This window comes from Scomber japonicus, chromosome 4 (genome assembly GCF_027409825.1).
Source record: "Scomber japonicus isolate fScoJap1 chromosome 4, fScoJap1.pri, whole genome shotgun sequence".
Lineage (NCBI taxonomy): Eukaryota > Metazoa > Chordata > Actinopteri > Scombriformes > Scombridae > Scomber > Scomber japonicus.
The window spans coordinates 1,843,222-1,860,631 of record NC_070581.1 but is presented as its reverse complement, the minus strand read 5'-3'; the positions used below and the strand labels follow the sequence as shown (position 1 = coordinate 1,860,631).

Genomic DNA, 17,410 nt, shown 5'->3' with positions numbered 1-17,410 from the left:
TATGCATACAATTGAGGAAGTTAATAAAAATGTCCCAGAATCAGTTCTCTGAAAAGCCCCCTGGAGTACTGATCAATTCTGTAATAATAAGCACACAATCTGAATTGTACTAGATGTGGCCAACAATGATTGGATCAAAGTTACTTTAAATATTAAAACTCCTTTAACCCTAACCCTAAAACTCTAATCCTACATCTTCAAACCTAAGAAGCGTTGCAGCTTTCTCAGGACGCAGATTGTCAGTCAAAGGCTTGTCCATTGTCAAGTCTGTGGTTTCCAGAAGTGACAGCCACCTCTGGTGAGCTGTCAGACACTGCCAGGCCTCCTTTTAAGTTCTGTAAGACTTTCTGAAGCGCGACATGCTCATTTTAGCGCCACAGACTCCGCTCCAGCCAGCACACAAACACAAAAGACAGCTTCATTAGGATTCCAAGAAAACCACTGAGCCCCTCTTAAAGCCGTATTTATCTAGACTATTTGGCATGGCTTGGCCTTTCAACTGAAACCTCCAAGTCCTGTTTTGCACTTCAGGCCTTAGAGAATGTCTTTGTCTCAAAGAGTAAATGCAGCCCCTCCTTTTTAGATGAATTCACTGCCTGTTTTCAAAGATTTTGTGGAAATAAATCAATTTGTTTTGTTGGCATATGTTAAAACTTTTAGGAGACAAAGAAACAAGACAGCCTTTTGTGGATATTATTACCAAGATATTAGATGATGTAATCTTTGAGTTTGTGATTTTGGTCTTAATACTTAACCAGAGAATAGTGCAAACTACTTTGATTGCTTACATTTGTATTTACAGCCCTAAGCTCAAATGTAAGACATCAACAATAGGTTGACATTTGTTCAGACTTCCCACAGCTGCACAAAATAGTTATTCCAGTGCAATATGTAGAAGAGTCCCTCAGGGTTAGGCAGGAAGGAGAGAAAGTGAGCTCCAAAACCAAATCTCTTCCTCTGACTGTGTGGGATTTCCTATCCACAAAGTCCCCCCTACCCCACCCCACCTACCCTACCCCACTGCCTCCCACTTCCATAGACCATTCACCCCTGTCCACCTCCTTTTATGGAGATCCTGTTATGTAATACAAAAACAAGTGTGGTAACCGTCAGACCCCCTGGGAACCCCTAAACTGCTTGTATAATAACTTACTGTATACAGTAGCATATTGTAATTCATTTCATTTCTTTGCATTAGTGTATATGGTGAGATAATTTAAAACACACATCACAGTCTGAAGTACAGTGTTTTAATAACATTTTATTCCACCAAACCCTCATCCTCAACCTCATGGGATTCTATCAGTCTTTCAGGCTCCTATCTCCTCCCTCTGTGTCCTCCCCCATATAAACCCCCACTATGCCCTACTGTCTCCTCCCTCTGTGTCCTCCCCCATATAAACCCCCACTATGCCCTACTGCACACAACTCTTCCCCGCACCCACTTGGAAGATTTCTTGAGAATTTCTTATACTCTTTCCTGGTGTCATCCCTCACACAGAAGTCAAGTTTTTTAATCCACACTGCGCCTGAGGTAAGGACACTTTTTTGTAAATTTTCACATTCTTAACCATAAAATATTTGCTCTATGTTCTTGGTTAGACTGAATTTGACAGATAAACTCAGAGAAAATGATTTATCAGTGATATTTTCAGGCTCGTGACAACATGACAGGCTGTGTGACTTTAATCTTCTGTGTGGCAGCATGGTCATTCACTGCAGGTAAGACACACACACACACACACACACACACACAACTGACACTGTAACAACGTTAGAAATAGTTATATTTGGATCAACACAATATAAAATAATAGAAGTATAATTTACTTGTGATGGAGCAAAATTGAACCAGTTTCACAGTAATTCTCTTTATGTTTCCGCTAGAGTTCCTGTTACTGATGTTTCTTTTCCAGGCCAAACACCACATGTGTTATCTAATAATGATGTCTTCACTAATTATATATCAAAAGGTTTTATTATATATTATTTATATTATATAAAAATATGTTCAACAATCTGGCTTATATCTGTCAAGAAAGTCATATCAGAAAAACTTTTATCAAATTTAAAACATGTACGCTGCTATTTGCAGTTTGAGATAATTTCCTCATATGTCATTTTGACACATTTCACTGATCAAAACATTAGCATGAGAGTTCTGTACAATTTGCAAATATTTCTGCAGTTAATAATAATAATAATAATGTTAATCTGTGAAATGTGACATTGCCACAATTACAATCAGCACGTAAGCACTGCTCGCATAGTGCTTTTTGTCCTCTCCTGTGAATCATACTAACTGCTCACCTCCCTCAACAGCAGTGGACACACAAAAACAAACACAAGCCACTGCTCAAAGTGACTTTCCCTCCATGTGCATTGGCACAGGAAAGAGGGTGGTGCCTAGTTACAGAGTCAGCTCCCCCAGCATAATATGATGTATCTGGCTATGATGCACGTACATAACACTGTTTTGAACCGTGTAATGGATTAACCACAAGTTCCTTTTCCATAGAATACTCAGGAGACTATAATTGTATATTTAATTTCATTTAATTATTTACTTGGTTATGAATGTGCAACATGAAATCTCAGGAATCTGATTAATTAACCTACTAAACTCAGTCATACATTGTGGAAACGGTGAACATATGAATAAATGTTATTGGTCAACCAGCGCATTACTACCGTAGCAACGCACTGGTTGACATAGCAACAGAACATCCTGTTGCCAATCAACTCCTATGAGAGTTTATTTCTCTATTATTCTTATGTAGCATGACCCATTTCTCCTTTTTCATGCGCACTTTGCTGTGATCTGCATGCTGGCATTTCTAAACACTCAAAACAGTGTCACCAACTTTCTTTACTAGCTCTGGCTCAGGAGCTGGAAGTATTTCTTTAAGCCCAGCTATTCTTAAGACTTCTGTTCATAATGGACAGTTTTGTCCTTCTAGGTTTGCATTCAGTGCTGACATTTAGTGCTAATACAGTGTCTGGTATGTAGGTGGGTGTGGTGGATGGGTGTGTAGTGCATCAATCTTTCATTCAGGAGACTGGGATTAGTGTCCAGTTACATATCTTCAATAACTGCTTACTTAAAAGAACAACCAGCCTTGCCATACATAACATGATATAACATCATATTTGCCAAGTTTTTGTGCTGAAAACGAGACTTTGGAGAAAAAAAGAACTCTCAGGCTGACTCTACTAAGCCTGTGGTACAAAGCTGGTCTGCTATAGAGTCACATTTTTGACACTTGGGTGTCAACTACTAACCACAATGGGTTGTGACTGACTGACATGTTCTAGAAGTCACAGTAAAGTCACAGTCACAGTTTTACTGTGCAAAGCTGTCACTCTGGAAATTTGACCTTTTAAAAAGTTGAAAAAACACACTTTTCACACTCCTTTATCTTTTGTCCAAATACTGTTTCTTGCCTTGAGAAAGACTATGACTAGACTATGGTTAAAACATGAGTTATACAATCAATACAATATAGCACTTAGAGCAAGATCACAAAGTGCTTCACAAGAGTAAAATTGTTAAAGACCATATAACAGTATAATAATATGTCATCATTTATCAGGCCATTCCTGCTGATTCTATTAATTCTGTTTCTGTCAAAAATTTTTGCTAGTTGGTCAACTTACATTCTGAAAAACCGAATTGCTCAATGACTCCACCCATTAAAGTTTCAGTCAACCAATGAGCTCCTCCAGAGCAGCCCTGCCTCCACAAGCTGCCTGTGTAGCTAAAGCTCTGGCTTTCTGCCAGCAGGCTCTGGCAGAACTAGGAAAAGAGGTCACGCTCCCAAATCATTCCTCACATTTGACTCTTTCCCCGTTGGCACTGCTGGACTGTTGGAGTCTTATCAAAGCACAGGGGGGAACACCATCCAATGTGGCAGCAGCCCATTTCTCACCAGTGGAGGGGCTAATGCCTTGCTGTGGTCTAGAAAGCACTGTGATAAATCAATTAACCATGTGGGGAGAAGACTCTGCAGGCAGGCGGTGAGCTGACAGGCATCTCCGCAGATCGTAGGTCCTGTCATCCTCTCTAGAGGAGGCTGACAGTGTCATGGGCTTTATATGACCCAACCAGGCCGGCTTTTGCTATCGCATGCAATTATGAAGAATTTGAACCCCTGGCACCTCCGCTCAACCCCCCCTTCCTTTCTCTGACTGACCCTGGCAGGGCATGTTAGGTCCTGCTGGACATGCTGGGAATGCCATTGGTCACAGTTACGGCAAAAGGAAAACAACTGTCAGTGTCAGGGCAGGGGGTGTGGTGGTGGTGGTGGTGGGGGGGTTCATCCCCTGGTCTGATTACATGGTAAAAGGGGGGTTGAATAATTTTGCCGGAACACGTCCTTAAGGGCGGATCCCCCCTTTGATACCCCACAGAGCCCTAGATACTCCCCTCATTGTACCTTGCAACTGTCCCATCAGCGTGGAGCCCCTTTCTGTAGGTCCCCTAAAAAACAACTGACAACAAGACATCCATTGTCCCTCAGTGGTTGTTTGGCTTATTTATTGCTGTGGCAGAGAGAACAGCACATGACTGAGACTCAAAGCAAACAATATGCTTCATTAGGCTTTCAGAAGCTGCTCCACACTTAAGCTTGAAACCTGAAAACTAGTCAGCCAAAGAACTAAATCCTCTCATCTTTGTACTGCTTGATTACTTTGACTTCATTACAGGAACCCAAAATATACTGTTGTGTTTGATTGTCCACTCTAGATGCCAAGGACTTGTCCATCACCACTATAAAGGTATTCTTTTTCTCTCTCTTTCTTTCATGTTCCATAACTGATGCACACGTGTTGGTGAAAAGTATGTCAGGCCTTTCAGACACCTTCAACTTTGACCATGTGTATTTATTTGTATTTAATGAGGGATTACTTGCAACATTTCAGCCCAGTCACTTTGACATCCAAACAGAATGGTTTAAGTAATGCAGATAATGTAATGGACAAAACTAAAACATGGTTAAACAAAACAGAATTATTCTGAATGATCAGTTATTTCATGCAACTGCACATGGTACCTCTATCGAAGTTTGTAATGAATGCATCTTGTAAAACATGAAAATCACCAAAATTCAGTTCATTATTCACCAGCAGTGATTTCTTGACTTCATTTTTATTTCTCTTTTTAAATTCATATCCTCTTCATATCTGATGCATTGTATTCCCGTTACTCCCTCCCTCAGCAAGAACCATACACCATGAGCAAAGGCTCTGGAGGAGAGCTCGAGGGCTACTGCATCGACCTGATATCTGAGCTCTCCAAGAAGCTGGGCTTCACTTACAAACTGCACCTGGTGAAGGACAACCGCTACGGAGCCATGGACTCCAGTGGGAACTGGAACGGCATGATTGGTGAGGTCATCAGAGGGGTAAGTCACTGATGGGGAAGGGTTAGACCATACATACAAAACGGGATACAGTGAATGACATGTGATAAACTGTATGTCATATGATCTATTACATACATTATTCTGGATCATGAGCCTGTTTTTTAACCCTTACATACTGTTCAGGGTCAAATACAACCCATTTTACCCATTTTTTAGATGGGCTTTTCCTAATTTGACCCATAATATTTTAAAAAATGCAGTATTTTCGTGTAACTAATACACATTTTTATATATGCAAATATTTAAAAAAATCAGAAATCAGCATTTAATCATGTTGAATTCTGAAAATGTTCTTTTGGATGATAATGTAGTGACTGAATATCTTTTTTCCATAAGATTAATCAAACATTATTAAATACTAATGGGACATTTTAATGTGAACTGGCATAGAGACTAATTATGAGTCAGAATATAAACAGTATGTGAGGCTTAAGCCCCACAATTCCCAACATGTCATACGTTAGTTAGGTTTTTCTTAAAAAATGATTATATGTGCCCATTCCATCTCCCAGGAGGCTGACCTGGCTGTGGCCCCACTGACCCTGACTGCAGTCAGAGAGCAGTTTGTGGACATGACCACCCCCTTCATGCAAACAGGCATTGGCTTCATCCTGCGCAAAGACGTGGCCTTTGAACAAAGCGCCTTCAGCCTCTTGTCACCTTTCTCCACCGACATGTGGGTGGGTCTACTCATCGCATTCCTGCTGACTGGGCTCTGCATATTCTTTGTGGGCAGGTCAGTACAGTACAGAGCATGAAACTTCACTGTTTGATTGATTGACCCATCCCTCACAGTGTGACATGCAATGAACCTGAAAGATTGCTGCTAACACTTTATCTGTGTCCAATTATGACTAATATTCCAGATATGTAGGTACTGTATCAACCTTTTGGCTAATTCTGGCATGTTTACAAAATGTTTTTTTAATGTGCATTGTCCCTGATTTCTAAACCTTTAAATATAAATCAACATGAGTTTCTATAATGCCTTGATCAGTGTGGGATGCAGATCCAGCTCCTATATACATTTCACAAACAATAATCACAATCATTTTTATGTTCTTTAAACGAGGATTGTATATGGCAGATGCCCTTATATTATTGTGTTACTTTTCCAGTAACCACACAAACCAGTTATATTCCAGCAGCTGATGGCATACAGGTCTTTTTTTGTAGGTAGGAATCTTGCCTGGTGCAGCTTTAGCAGTGCTCTTGTTTTTTCCGTCCTCCCAGAATCAGTCCCTCTGAATGGGCAGAGCCGGACGCAGAGGAGCACAGCTTCACGTTGCTGCACAGCTTCTGGTACATCACAGGAGCTCTCACCCTGCAAGGTAACCCAGCTGAAGCACAGGCAGAGAAACACACAGTGTTGCCAGCTGTCTCTTTCTCTGCTCTGTCAGAACATACTGAACACTCGTTACTTTTAAAGGAGTAGTTTAACCTTTAGTAAAACAGGCTTAATTGCTTAATAGTGTATCCATCCACCCAGTACTACTGTGCACTGTCTTAGACTATTGTGCAAGTTTTGATATTAGACTTCAGGAAGCTGCACATATCAAGAAATAGTTCTAGCATGTAACTCCAGATGTTGGTGCAGGTACCACATGAGCCCCAGTGTCTCTGTTTGCACCCTCTGGTTAGATTCTTAACTGAGCTGAATCTAACCTAATCCTAAACCACCAGGAAGAGCTTTAGAGGTGAGATGATTCCCCTTAGTTCCAGTCTTCATGCTAAGCTAGGCTCATTGGACTCCTGTAATATTATGTTAGTAACCTACATCATATGATTGTAGCTCCCCCTGCTGTTGTCCAGGTGTGGATGTCCATAATTAACTCCACCTGTTTTATTATATTTATTGTGGAATTGCCTGTACAGACGCTGAAGAAGAGATTTTAATTTTCAATGTAAAAACTGAATTTGGATTGCTGTCCTAGTCTTCCTTCTTTACTAATTACCATTTTAAGGATACACCACCTAGTTTTTGTGTCATTACTGTGAGTTGAATCCATTGTATCTTATTTTTCTTTCCTGTGACAGTTAAAAAAGAAGAATCAAAATGAATACAACAGAACCAGAGATATTGTCTTTTCAATCCAAACATTCTTCCACCTGATGCCTACATTACCTACAATATACCGACAGTTCTGTTTAACACTGGGCTGTGTTGTGCTAGTACTGACTAATGTATCCAAAATGTTCATCTTTTACATCTGCATATTCATACATTATTCAAATTGAATTCAACCCCGATTTAAATCAAAAACTATAATTTTGGCTTTAAAAGCACTGCTGCTCTGCTCTAAGCACAGTCTAATGGTCTGTCTTCCTAGGCGCTGGTCCTCACCCTAAAGCACTGTCTGGACGTCTAGTCAGTGCCATCTGGTGGCTGTTTGCTATACTGCTGCTGGCCTGCTACTTTGCCAACTTCAACTCCATTCTGCACTCCAATAGCAAACACGTCTCCATCAAGAGCTTTGAGGACCTCGCCAACCAAGATGTGATAGATTATGGCACAGTGGAAGCTGGTTCCACCATGCATTTCTTTAAGGTACAGTCAGTAGTTGCTAACCACAGCCCAGCCAGCATGTCCATGTGGGTTCCATAAGGGTTCAATTTGGGCTGCAAATATGGGTCCCAAGTAGGTTTAATAATAATAATAATAATACATTTAATTTGTATTGCACTTTACATTTCAACAATCTCAAAGTGCTACAGAGCAGAAAAAGAAAAGAAAAAAAGAAAAGAAAAGGTTAAAAGAGAACATATAAAAGACACTTAGCAAAATGCTTTAGTAAAAAGATACGTTTTTTACACATCTGCAGTCTGTGGGGCCCTCAGGTGGTCAGGGAGGGCGTTCCACAGCCTCTGGGCTGCAGAGGAAAAGGCCCGATCACCCATGGTGCAGAGCTTGGCTCTGGGGGCTTGGAGGGTGTTTAGTTTTTAGAGCGAAGGGTGCGTGAGGAGGTCTGGGGGGTGAGGAGTTCTTTAAGGTATAGGGGGGCATGCACTGGTGTCTGTGAATGCACTGGTGGGTGAGGAGGGAGACCTTGTACTCAATTCTGAGTGGGACAGGGAGCCAGTGAAGGGTTTTAGGATTTTAGGATGGGGGTGATATGATCATATTTGCGCACCCTCATCAGGATCCTGGTAGCGTTGTTCTGGATGTACTGCAGTCTCTGGATGCTCTTGCCAGAGATCCCGATGAGGAGTGCATTACAGTAGTCCAGTCTGGAGGAGACAAAGGCGTGGATGAGCTTCTCTGCATCTGCCAGGGTGAGTGTTGGACAGAGTTTGGCGATGTTCCTGAGGTGGTAGAAAGATGTTTTACAGAGGTGTTTGATGTGGGTGTCAAAGGGGAGTTGAGGGTCCATTTTAACACCCAGGATGGTGACAGATAAGGAAAGGGGGATGTTTTGGCCAGAGCAGGTGATACTGGTGACGGTGGAAGAGCGGAGCTGATGTGGTGTGCCAACTAAGATGGCTTCCGTTTTGGAACTGTTTAACTGCAGTTTCCATGGTGGCCCCTCCTGTGTTTTCTCATATGGGCTTCAAGTGGATTCTGACAGGGTTTCAGGTGGGGCCCAAATGGTTAAGTTACACCAGACATATGTTTGCTCATATGGGGTCTAAGTGGGATCAGAATGGATCTTAAATGGGGCCCATTTAGCCAGCCCACATGGGCTTCACATGTGGGGCCCATGTTACTGAAACCATGTGGGACCTGCAAAATTTGCCCAGTTCAAGCCCATGCCCTCTCAGTACCCAAGTAGCCCGCATTAAACCTATGTGGAGCCCACATGGACATACTGGCTGGGAGCTGGTTCATAATCCCTGAGACAGATTGATAAAACTAAATGTGCTGATATTTTGTACATTCAGAGTACAGTGTTGACGACGTGAAAAGATTTAAATATTATGATTTTCATTCTTCCCTCCAACACAGAATTCCAACAATGCTGCCTACCGGCGTATCTACCAGCACATGGAGCGTAAGAAGAGCTATGTGTCCAGCATGGAGGAGGGTTATCGTCGTGCCCAGGAGGGAAACTTTGCCTTCATCGGTGAAGCAGTGTCCTTGGATTTGGCAGTGGCTCGCTACTGTCAACTGACCCGCTCCCAGGAAGTCATAGCTATGAGAGCCTACTCGATTGCAGCACCCCTGGGTGAGTCAGTGTGTTGGGATGGGTTTTTTTTGAAAGACAGATGGTTTTACACTGCATGGTGAAACAATGAAGCCTGTACTGTGACAAATTGTCCTTTATTACTTCAGGTCACTAATTGTATTTTTATTTCAAATAATTTTGGAATCATACATTTTTCTTGAGACTGTTCCCTGTGAATTAAAGCTATTTGTTGTCCATGGTGGCACCAATGACGTATCCATGATCATACACAGTGTCTTCAGTGTTGCACCAATCAATATTTTTTTTTCAATCAATGATGGATCAAATAATACATGAATAATGTGAAAGCTGTTGCTTGTAGGAGAAAACCGAATTATCACCAAATCTGAAGTTCCTCCAGCTTTATAGAGCTTTTAAGCCACTCTTAGGTTTTGTAACTTCACTGTTTTGTCTCACAGATCTCAAAAACCCGGTTTCAGCAGCAACAAGCAGCTATTTTGTGAGCGAAAAAGCTCTATAAACTCACTGTACACTACTTGCTCAGCACCAAACATCAGACACACAAACTTAGAGACCTGCTGGTGAACACAGCGGAACATTCAGCAGCTAAGGAGTCAGATATTTTGCTCATGAGCTGATAGAGGTCAAACTAGAGCCACAAGGAGAGTGAATATTAGACTTATATCCATCAGGAGGACACAAAAACAATTCCAAATAAATGCTAACGTCATTCTGTGTCTGCTGGAGTCAGTTTCCTGCTTGTTGTCATTGTTGCTGTTATGCTGTATCATGTTGCAATGGGCCAATGCTTCAAAATCTGCTTCTCCAAAAGTATACAGCTACCTTTGCCTACAGATTTCCACAACTTTCTGTAAAAGAACTTGACACACAACCCGGCACTCTGAATCAGAGCTCCCTTTAGGACTGCACATAGCCTTCACTTTTTCCCCATCCAGCACCTTTGGGATGAACTGTTGGAGCTTACTAATGCTTTTGTGGCTGAATGGGAGCAAATCCCTTCAGCCAGGTTCTAAAGGTCTCCTCCTTGCTCCTCCAGGTTCCCCATGGGTTAAAAACCTAACCATCGCCATCCTCCAGCTCAGTGAATCCGGTGAGCTGACATACCTACGTGACAAGTGGTGGGCCAGCAGCTGTATGGGAGCTGATGAGGCTCAAACTTCTGAGGCCCTGCAGCCCCACGACCTACGAGGCCTCTTTCTCCTCCTTGGCCTGGGACTGGGCGTCGGGCTGCTGCTGGCCTTGCTGGAGCTCTTATCCAAGGCCCGCAACCAAGCTAAGGACAGCAAGGTAAGAGTTGAACAGTATCACACGGTGTGATCACATCGTAGACTGCTTTGGTCACATTATGATGTTGTTTTTTTCCGTTTCTGTCACAGAAATCATGCTGCTCTGTGCTGACATCAGAGCTGAATTGGCGGTTTGGCAGCGGAGGGGAGAGCGCAGAGCAGGACACTACAGACAAAAGCAAAGCCTAAAGGAAATGTTAAGATAGTGTCAAAAATGTGGATAAGCTGAGTGTTTTCTTCGAACAAACTAGCTTTACATGTTTCCATAGTAACGATCATGTGTTGTGTTTGTTCAGTGTGTTTTGTATCCTTTAAGAAAAACGTAGTGGCCACCGGAGTCATCATCATCATCAACTACTAACAGCTGCTATGTATTAAGCAACAAACTAAGGGACTCACAACTTCAGACTGTCTGCAGATATACTAATACTTTTTGTGTATTGATTTGTTTACTGTTGAATATCAGTAGATTTTTTTTTATCAAAGGTTATCAGTCTGTATGTTTCCTTGATGTATGTACCTGATTTTGTGAGGTGACATCCAATATCCCCTCCAAGGGATTAATAAAGTACTTCTTATCAAATGTGTAAACCCCATCCCCTTCTAATTTAAATGTATCTCTTCATGATTCATAATAGTTCACTAATATTTTTTATTGCTCATATCCTCCAAATATTCTGGGAAATTTTGTCTTTCACCACATCGTCCAAGAAACATTCTTTTTAGATGTAGAACATTAGAGACAACAACGGCAGCAACAAGCACACTACCAAGCACACTACAGGATTCTTTTTTTTTTAGAAAAGTCATTTAAAAAATAACTTTAGATATCTATATGTTTAAAGCTGCTCTAATAAATATTTTTATTTAAACAATGGATCAAATGATATGTAATGTGACAGAGCTCCTTCTAGTGACAAACTAATACCAACTGCAGTTCCTCTCAGCTCTAATGAGCTTTTTATCCTTTTATTCTTTGTTTGGTTTTGCGGAAACAAAATCTGGCAGCTGTTTTCACAAAAAACAAACAAACAAACAAAAAAGGTTCGCAACTAGCTGATAGTGGAGCATTTAGATATCAATAAATCTTTATTTATATAGCGCTAAATATAGCGTAAATCACAACAAAAGTCATCTCAAAACACATCTCACTTTAATTTAATTTGAAGAGACCCAACATTCCTACTCTCCTTTAATGGGAAGAAGCCTCAAGCAGAACTGGACTCTAGGTGGGCAGCCATCTGCCTTGACTGGTTGGGGTTGAGGGAGAGAGAGAGAGAGGGAAAGGGAAAGGGAACGAGAGAGAAGGAGAAGAGGGAGAAAGGATAAGTAAAGAGGAGACAGAGGCACAGTGACAAATAATCAAAAAATAAGAGCAGCAGTCATGTGCTCAGGACACTGTCCAGGGCACATATCTAATATTTAGATATTAAAGAGTCAGATATTTGCCTCTGGGGTTGGTCAAGAGCAAAACAGGAACTTCCCAATAGACATTCATGAAGTGGATACATACCAATTTCCAAAACAGTTGTTTGCTAACAGGTTAGTCTGTTTCTAAGGTGATATGTCAGTATCATATTCAGCTTCTTTTGCTGTCTCCAAGTGACAAAAAATTACAAACAAAACAATGAATGCAGCTTTAAATTTAAATTGGATTTCATTCAAAAAGGTCCAAGTAAATGAAAAACACATCCAGTCTCATCTTTAGACTTCAGCAAAGATAAGAATATTATCACTTTTGTTTACTTGCTTGTTCCAATTCAAGGTCATGGCATATCATCATAGCATTAAGTGCTTTAATATAAATATTACTGGTTTTGCAGCACTCACCTTCATCTCCACACTGAGCAGCTCATTAGTAGCTCTGCCTGCAACAGTCAAGAACAAGGAACATTTACTTCACTCAAGTTCACATCATAAATGTCATAAGTCATATGGCTACTTTGATTGAAAACTGCTATTTTCTACCAGCACCTAAAGTTTAACTTCAAAGCTTCCTTATAGGAGTAAGTCTGAAGAGTGCAGCCTTGTACTAGGCCCATCCTGCTATTGGATCAGGGCGGGCCGCGCTTTGCAGCAGCTCAGCGACAGCAGACTCTAAAACAGAACCTGCAGCTGAAGCCAAATACAGAGATACTCTACCAGCACTGTAACACTGAGCCGGACACACCCTAACCTGAGGCCTGTACTACAAAGCTGGATTTTCTCTTATTGAGGCAACTTCAGGGTTAACTCTGGGTTTTCCATCCTACGACGCTGGTTCACTTCTTACCGGGGTGAATCACCATGGTAATTTATGCTGAACGGCTAACCCGCTCCGGAGCAGGTTATGTTCTGGATAAGAGATCAACGAGTATAAAAGCACCTCCTCCTGACCAATCAGTTCTCTTGGAAAATGGCCTGCCCATTAGAAGATCCTGCAGATATTGGTGCGCGTATCGTGAGAGGAGCACTTAGTAAAGAGTTTTTAGTGAGATGCAATCCTCCCTCTCTCTCTATATATCCATTAACATTCACGTTCTATTAATTGCATTCAATAACCTAAACCTCTTCCCCGGAGTTGTCTGTGCTTTCTCGTCTCACAGGTAATCTGGGCCTGTAGACGTCTGGATGACAGATTCCAGTCCCAGACCTTCTAGCTTCATTGTTGATTTTCATTGTGCTTCTCTCTTCTATCCTTCCTTTCTCTCCTCTCAACCCCAACCGGTCGATGCAGATGGACGCCCACTCGGAGTCTGGTTCTGCCTGAGGTTTCTTCCTGTTAAAAGGGAGTTTTTTCTTGCCACTGTTGCTCATGTGGGAATGTTGGGTCTCTTTAAAATTAAAACCTGAAGAGTTCGGCTTAGAACCTGCTCTATGTGTAAAGTGCCTTGAGATAACTTTGTTGTGATTTGGCGCTATACAAATAAAGATTATTTGATTGATTGATTGATAGATAGTAGTGGTGCTCCGATCGATCGGCATCGGCCGATATACCTGGTATCGGAAGTGATCGGATTTTTAATTTTCACCGATCAAAAGAGCCGATGTGACGCAGTACCCGCGCAACACAATTACCGCGAGACAATTACAGATGAAGAGTTAAGATGGCGTCGCCGGTTTGGAAGTTTTACAAAGTGTCAGAAAAGGACATTAAATTTGCTGTTTGCTGTGTCTGCTCAAAGGGAATCAGTCGCGGAGGAGATAAGACGCGCAATTTCAACACTACAAACTTAATACGGCATTTAAAAGTCTGCCATGCAAAAGAATATAACGAGTACACCATGTTGGCCTCTGAAAAGGCAGAAGGGGACAGACTGCAAGCTACCTGCAAGCCCAAGTCGGGTCTCGCGCAGCTGTCACTTAAACAGACTTTGCAGCGAGGAGAGCCATATGAGAAAGACAGCAAGAAACAAAAGGAAATAAACTCAAAAATAATGGAGTTCATATGCCTGGACCATCAGCCTCTGTCTGTCGTGGACGACGTCGGGTTTAAGCGCCTGGTGAACCACCTGGATCCACGTTATGTTCATCAAGGACGTAAATATTTTACAGATGTATGCCTGCCAGAAATATACAACACAGTGTATGAACACATTAAAACACTCATGAGTAACGTGACATCAGTCAGCTTCACGAGTGACATTTGGAGTTCAAGTGTCTCTCCTATGTCCATGCTGAGCCTGACCGCGCAGTTTATAAATGAGGACTTCGAGCTCAAAAAAGTGGTGCTTTACTCCCGAGAATTTGCTGGATCACACAGCGCAGAGGCCATTGCAGGTGCGTTCAGAGACATGTACCAAGCATGGGGAATACCGATGGAGAAAGTACACGTTATCCTACGCGATAATGCCAGAAACATGGAAAAGGCCATGAAGGATGCACATTTGCCAAGCCTGCCGTGCATGTCGCATACACTCCAGCTTGTTGTGCAAGAGGGGGTTTTGTCTCAGCGGAGCATTGGTGACATAATTGCAATTGGACGACGCATTGTTGGTCATTTTAAACAGCTTGCCTACTCTCGACTTCAAACTATCCAGAAACATCTGGGCCAGGATCCCAAAAGGTTACAGCAGGATGTCCCAACTCGGTGGAACAGTACTCTGTATATGCTGCAAAGCCTTTTAGAAGAGAAACGTGCACTTTGCACTTATGGAGCAGATTACGATTTACCTGCCATGTTAACCGCTAGTCAATGGAAACTAGTTGAAAACATGATTTCCCTGCTTGCCCCTTTTGAAGAGCTAACAAATCAAATCAGCTCATCATCTGCCTCTGCAGCAGATGTGATACCAGCCACCCGGGCTCTACGTCGTCTACTGCGGAAAACAGCGGACACTGATCAAGGAGTGAAAACCTCCAAAGCGACATTGCTGGACGCACTAGAGAGGAGATTCAGTGATATTGAATCCGAGCCACTGTACACCATTGCTACAGTCCTCGATCCGAGGTGAGTACATCATTCATAAATTTTGTCGGTGTGGGGTGTGTGTGTGTGGGTGGAGGAGGAGGGGGGGGGGGGGGGACAGGGTCAGTATGTGCGCGCGTTTGAGATAGACACGGGGGGAGGGAGAGAAGGTACATTCGTGTTGAACTTAAAACTTTACATTCAGACTTATAATTAAAAATGAGACAACACTAGTAGGCTCTCCAACTCAGATGCATATCTAGCTTTGGCTAAAGTGAATGAAAAACTTTATAATGGCAATAATATAGTATGGTTGTCACAACTTGTCAGCATAGCATAATAACCTATGACAACATACATAAAATAGATCAATTAATTTTTTGTCTTTTCTTTGTTTCTCTTGTTAATAAATAGGTACAAGGACAGATATTTCTCAGATGAACTTAAGCAACAGATCCGTGGGCTTCTCTCTCATGTTCTGAGTCTGACTGATGCTGCTGGACCACAAGAGGAGCACAGTGGTGAGGCAAAGGGTTCTGAGCCACCAGAAAAGGTACCAAGAGATGGCTCCTTGCATGCTATGTATGCAGAACTACTGGATGACAGTGACCAACATGATGGTGTTGACTCGGGCAACCCATCATCAGCACAGATGAATCTCTACCTAACTGAGGCAGTCATCCCACAAAACAGAACACCACTTACTTTTTGGCAGGACAATAGAAGCCGCTTTCCATCGCTTGCACAAGCTGCACGAGCTTATCTCTGTGCACCGTGCACAAATGTTGATAGTGAAAGACTATTTAGTGCAGCGGGAAACATTATCGATGAAAAGAGGAATAAGCTCACTGCAAAAAATGCAGAGATGCTCATCTTTCTCAAAGTAAATCTGCCAGTGATGCTGCTTGCAAAGGAAAGCAAAGAAAATAATAAAACATTGTCTGAACTCTAGACACCTCTCTTTCTCTCTCTCAGCTCATAAAAAGCTACCTCATTAAAAGGTACATTATTGTATTAGGTACAATAATTGTTACTGTATTTTGCTACACTTGTTCTGCACTTTTTGGGTCTGTTTGTTAATTGCAGGGAAATTGTGAGGGCTGTCTGACTTTATTTATTTATCTGGCTATTTATTTTTATTTTTTTTACAAGGACTGTGTGACTTTATTTATTTGGCTATTTCCTTTAATGTTTATATATTTACAAGGAGCAAACTGATAAATGCCCTGTTCTATCTAATAAGCCCAGTTGTTTTCCCCAGAAAGGAAGAAAGAAAGAAAAGTTGTTGTTACCAATATATATATATATATATATATATATATATATATATATATATATATGTGTGTGTTATTTTTTTACAGCAAGGTAACTACATGTATTACAGTTTCTATAGAGTGTAATGTTCACATGGTGGTGTACGTAGAGCTGTTTCATTTTTTAGGAGCATACAGTCTTGAGCTGAGCCTCAACTATGTACAATGTTGCAAATTCCTGCAAATAAAAGAGTCAATTCATGATACCCTCATGTCTTTAATTTAATAATGCTTTGTATACAGGTTCAAGGGTAACCTAATTAAATAACTTGATCATTAATGCTACACTATAAAAAGCAAGCTTCAAATTCAAAATAGAGGCTCTGGTATCGGTATCGGGATCGGTATCGTCGATACTGATTTCAAAAATCAGTGATCGGTTCCAAAAACCCTGATCGGAGCACCCCTAATAGATAGATGTCCCCAATGACATCCTATACGAAAAGTACAGATTTTCAAGCGACATTAAGTTTGAGTGAATGATGTCAAACCAACTGTATAACATACAGACTAGGCACTCATGTGCAACAAGGCTTATTTTTCAAATATATCTTTTTGTCAATTTTTTACATATACAATAAATAACCTTACCACCACTCCAGTTTCAGAACTTGTGTCAGGAAACCTGACAAAAGTCTAAATAAGAACATCTTGAGAGTAATCGCAGCAAAAGTGCAGAAAAGCAGAATTTTATTCATGTTTCTTAATTGTAAACCAATTGACCAAAATATATCTTTAAAAAATAATCATTGTGGCATATTATTCTGTATGTTATACAGTTGGTTTGACATCATTCACTCAAATGGCTGAAGCGCATAATAGGTTTGTATTTTGAATGTCAAATTAATGTTGA

General features: G+C 41.3%; 1 protein-coding gene across 1 annotated transcript; it reads left to right on the top strand.

Moving 5' to 3' along the window:
• Positions 1–1,424: 1,424 nt before the first annotated feature.
• On the top strand, positions 1,425–11,432 carry si:ch211-251b21.1 (uncharacterized protein LOC571720 homolog). The gene is made up of 10 exons (XM_053316849.1): positions 1,425–1,534; positions 1,656–1,722; positions 4,748–4,779; positions 5,220–5,405; positions 5,939–6,162; positions 6,660–6,757; positions 7,757–7,974; positions 9,370–9,589; positions 10,608–10,858; positions 10,948–11,432. The coding sequence occupies exons 2-10, from the start codon at positions 1,668–1,670 to the stop codon at positions 11,044–11,046; spliced, it is 1,383 nt and encodes a 460-aa protein (XP_053172824.1). The 5' UTR covers positions 1,425–1,534; positions 1,656–1,667; the 3' UTR covers positions 11,047–11,432.
• Positions 11,433–17,410: the final 5,978 nt, after the last annotated feature.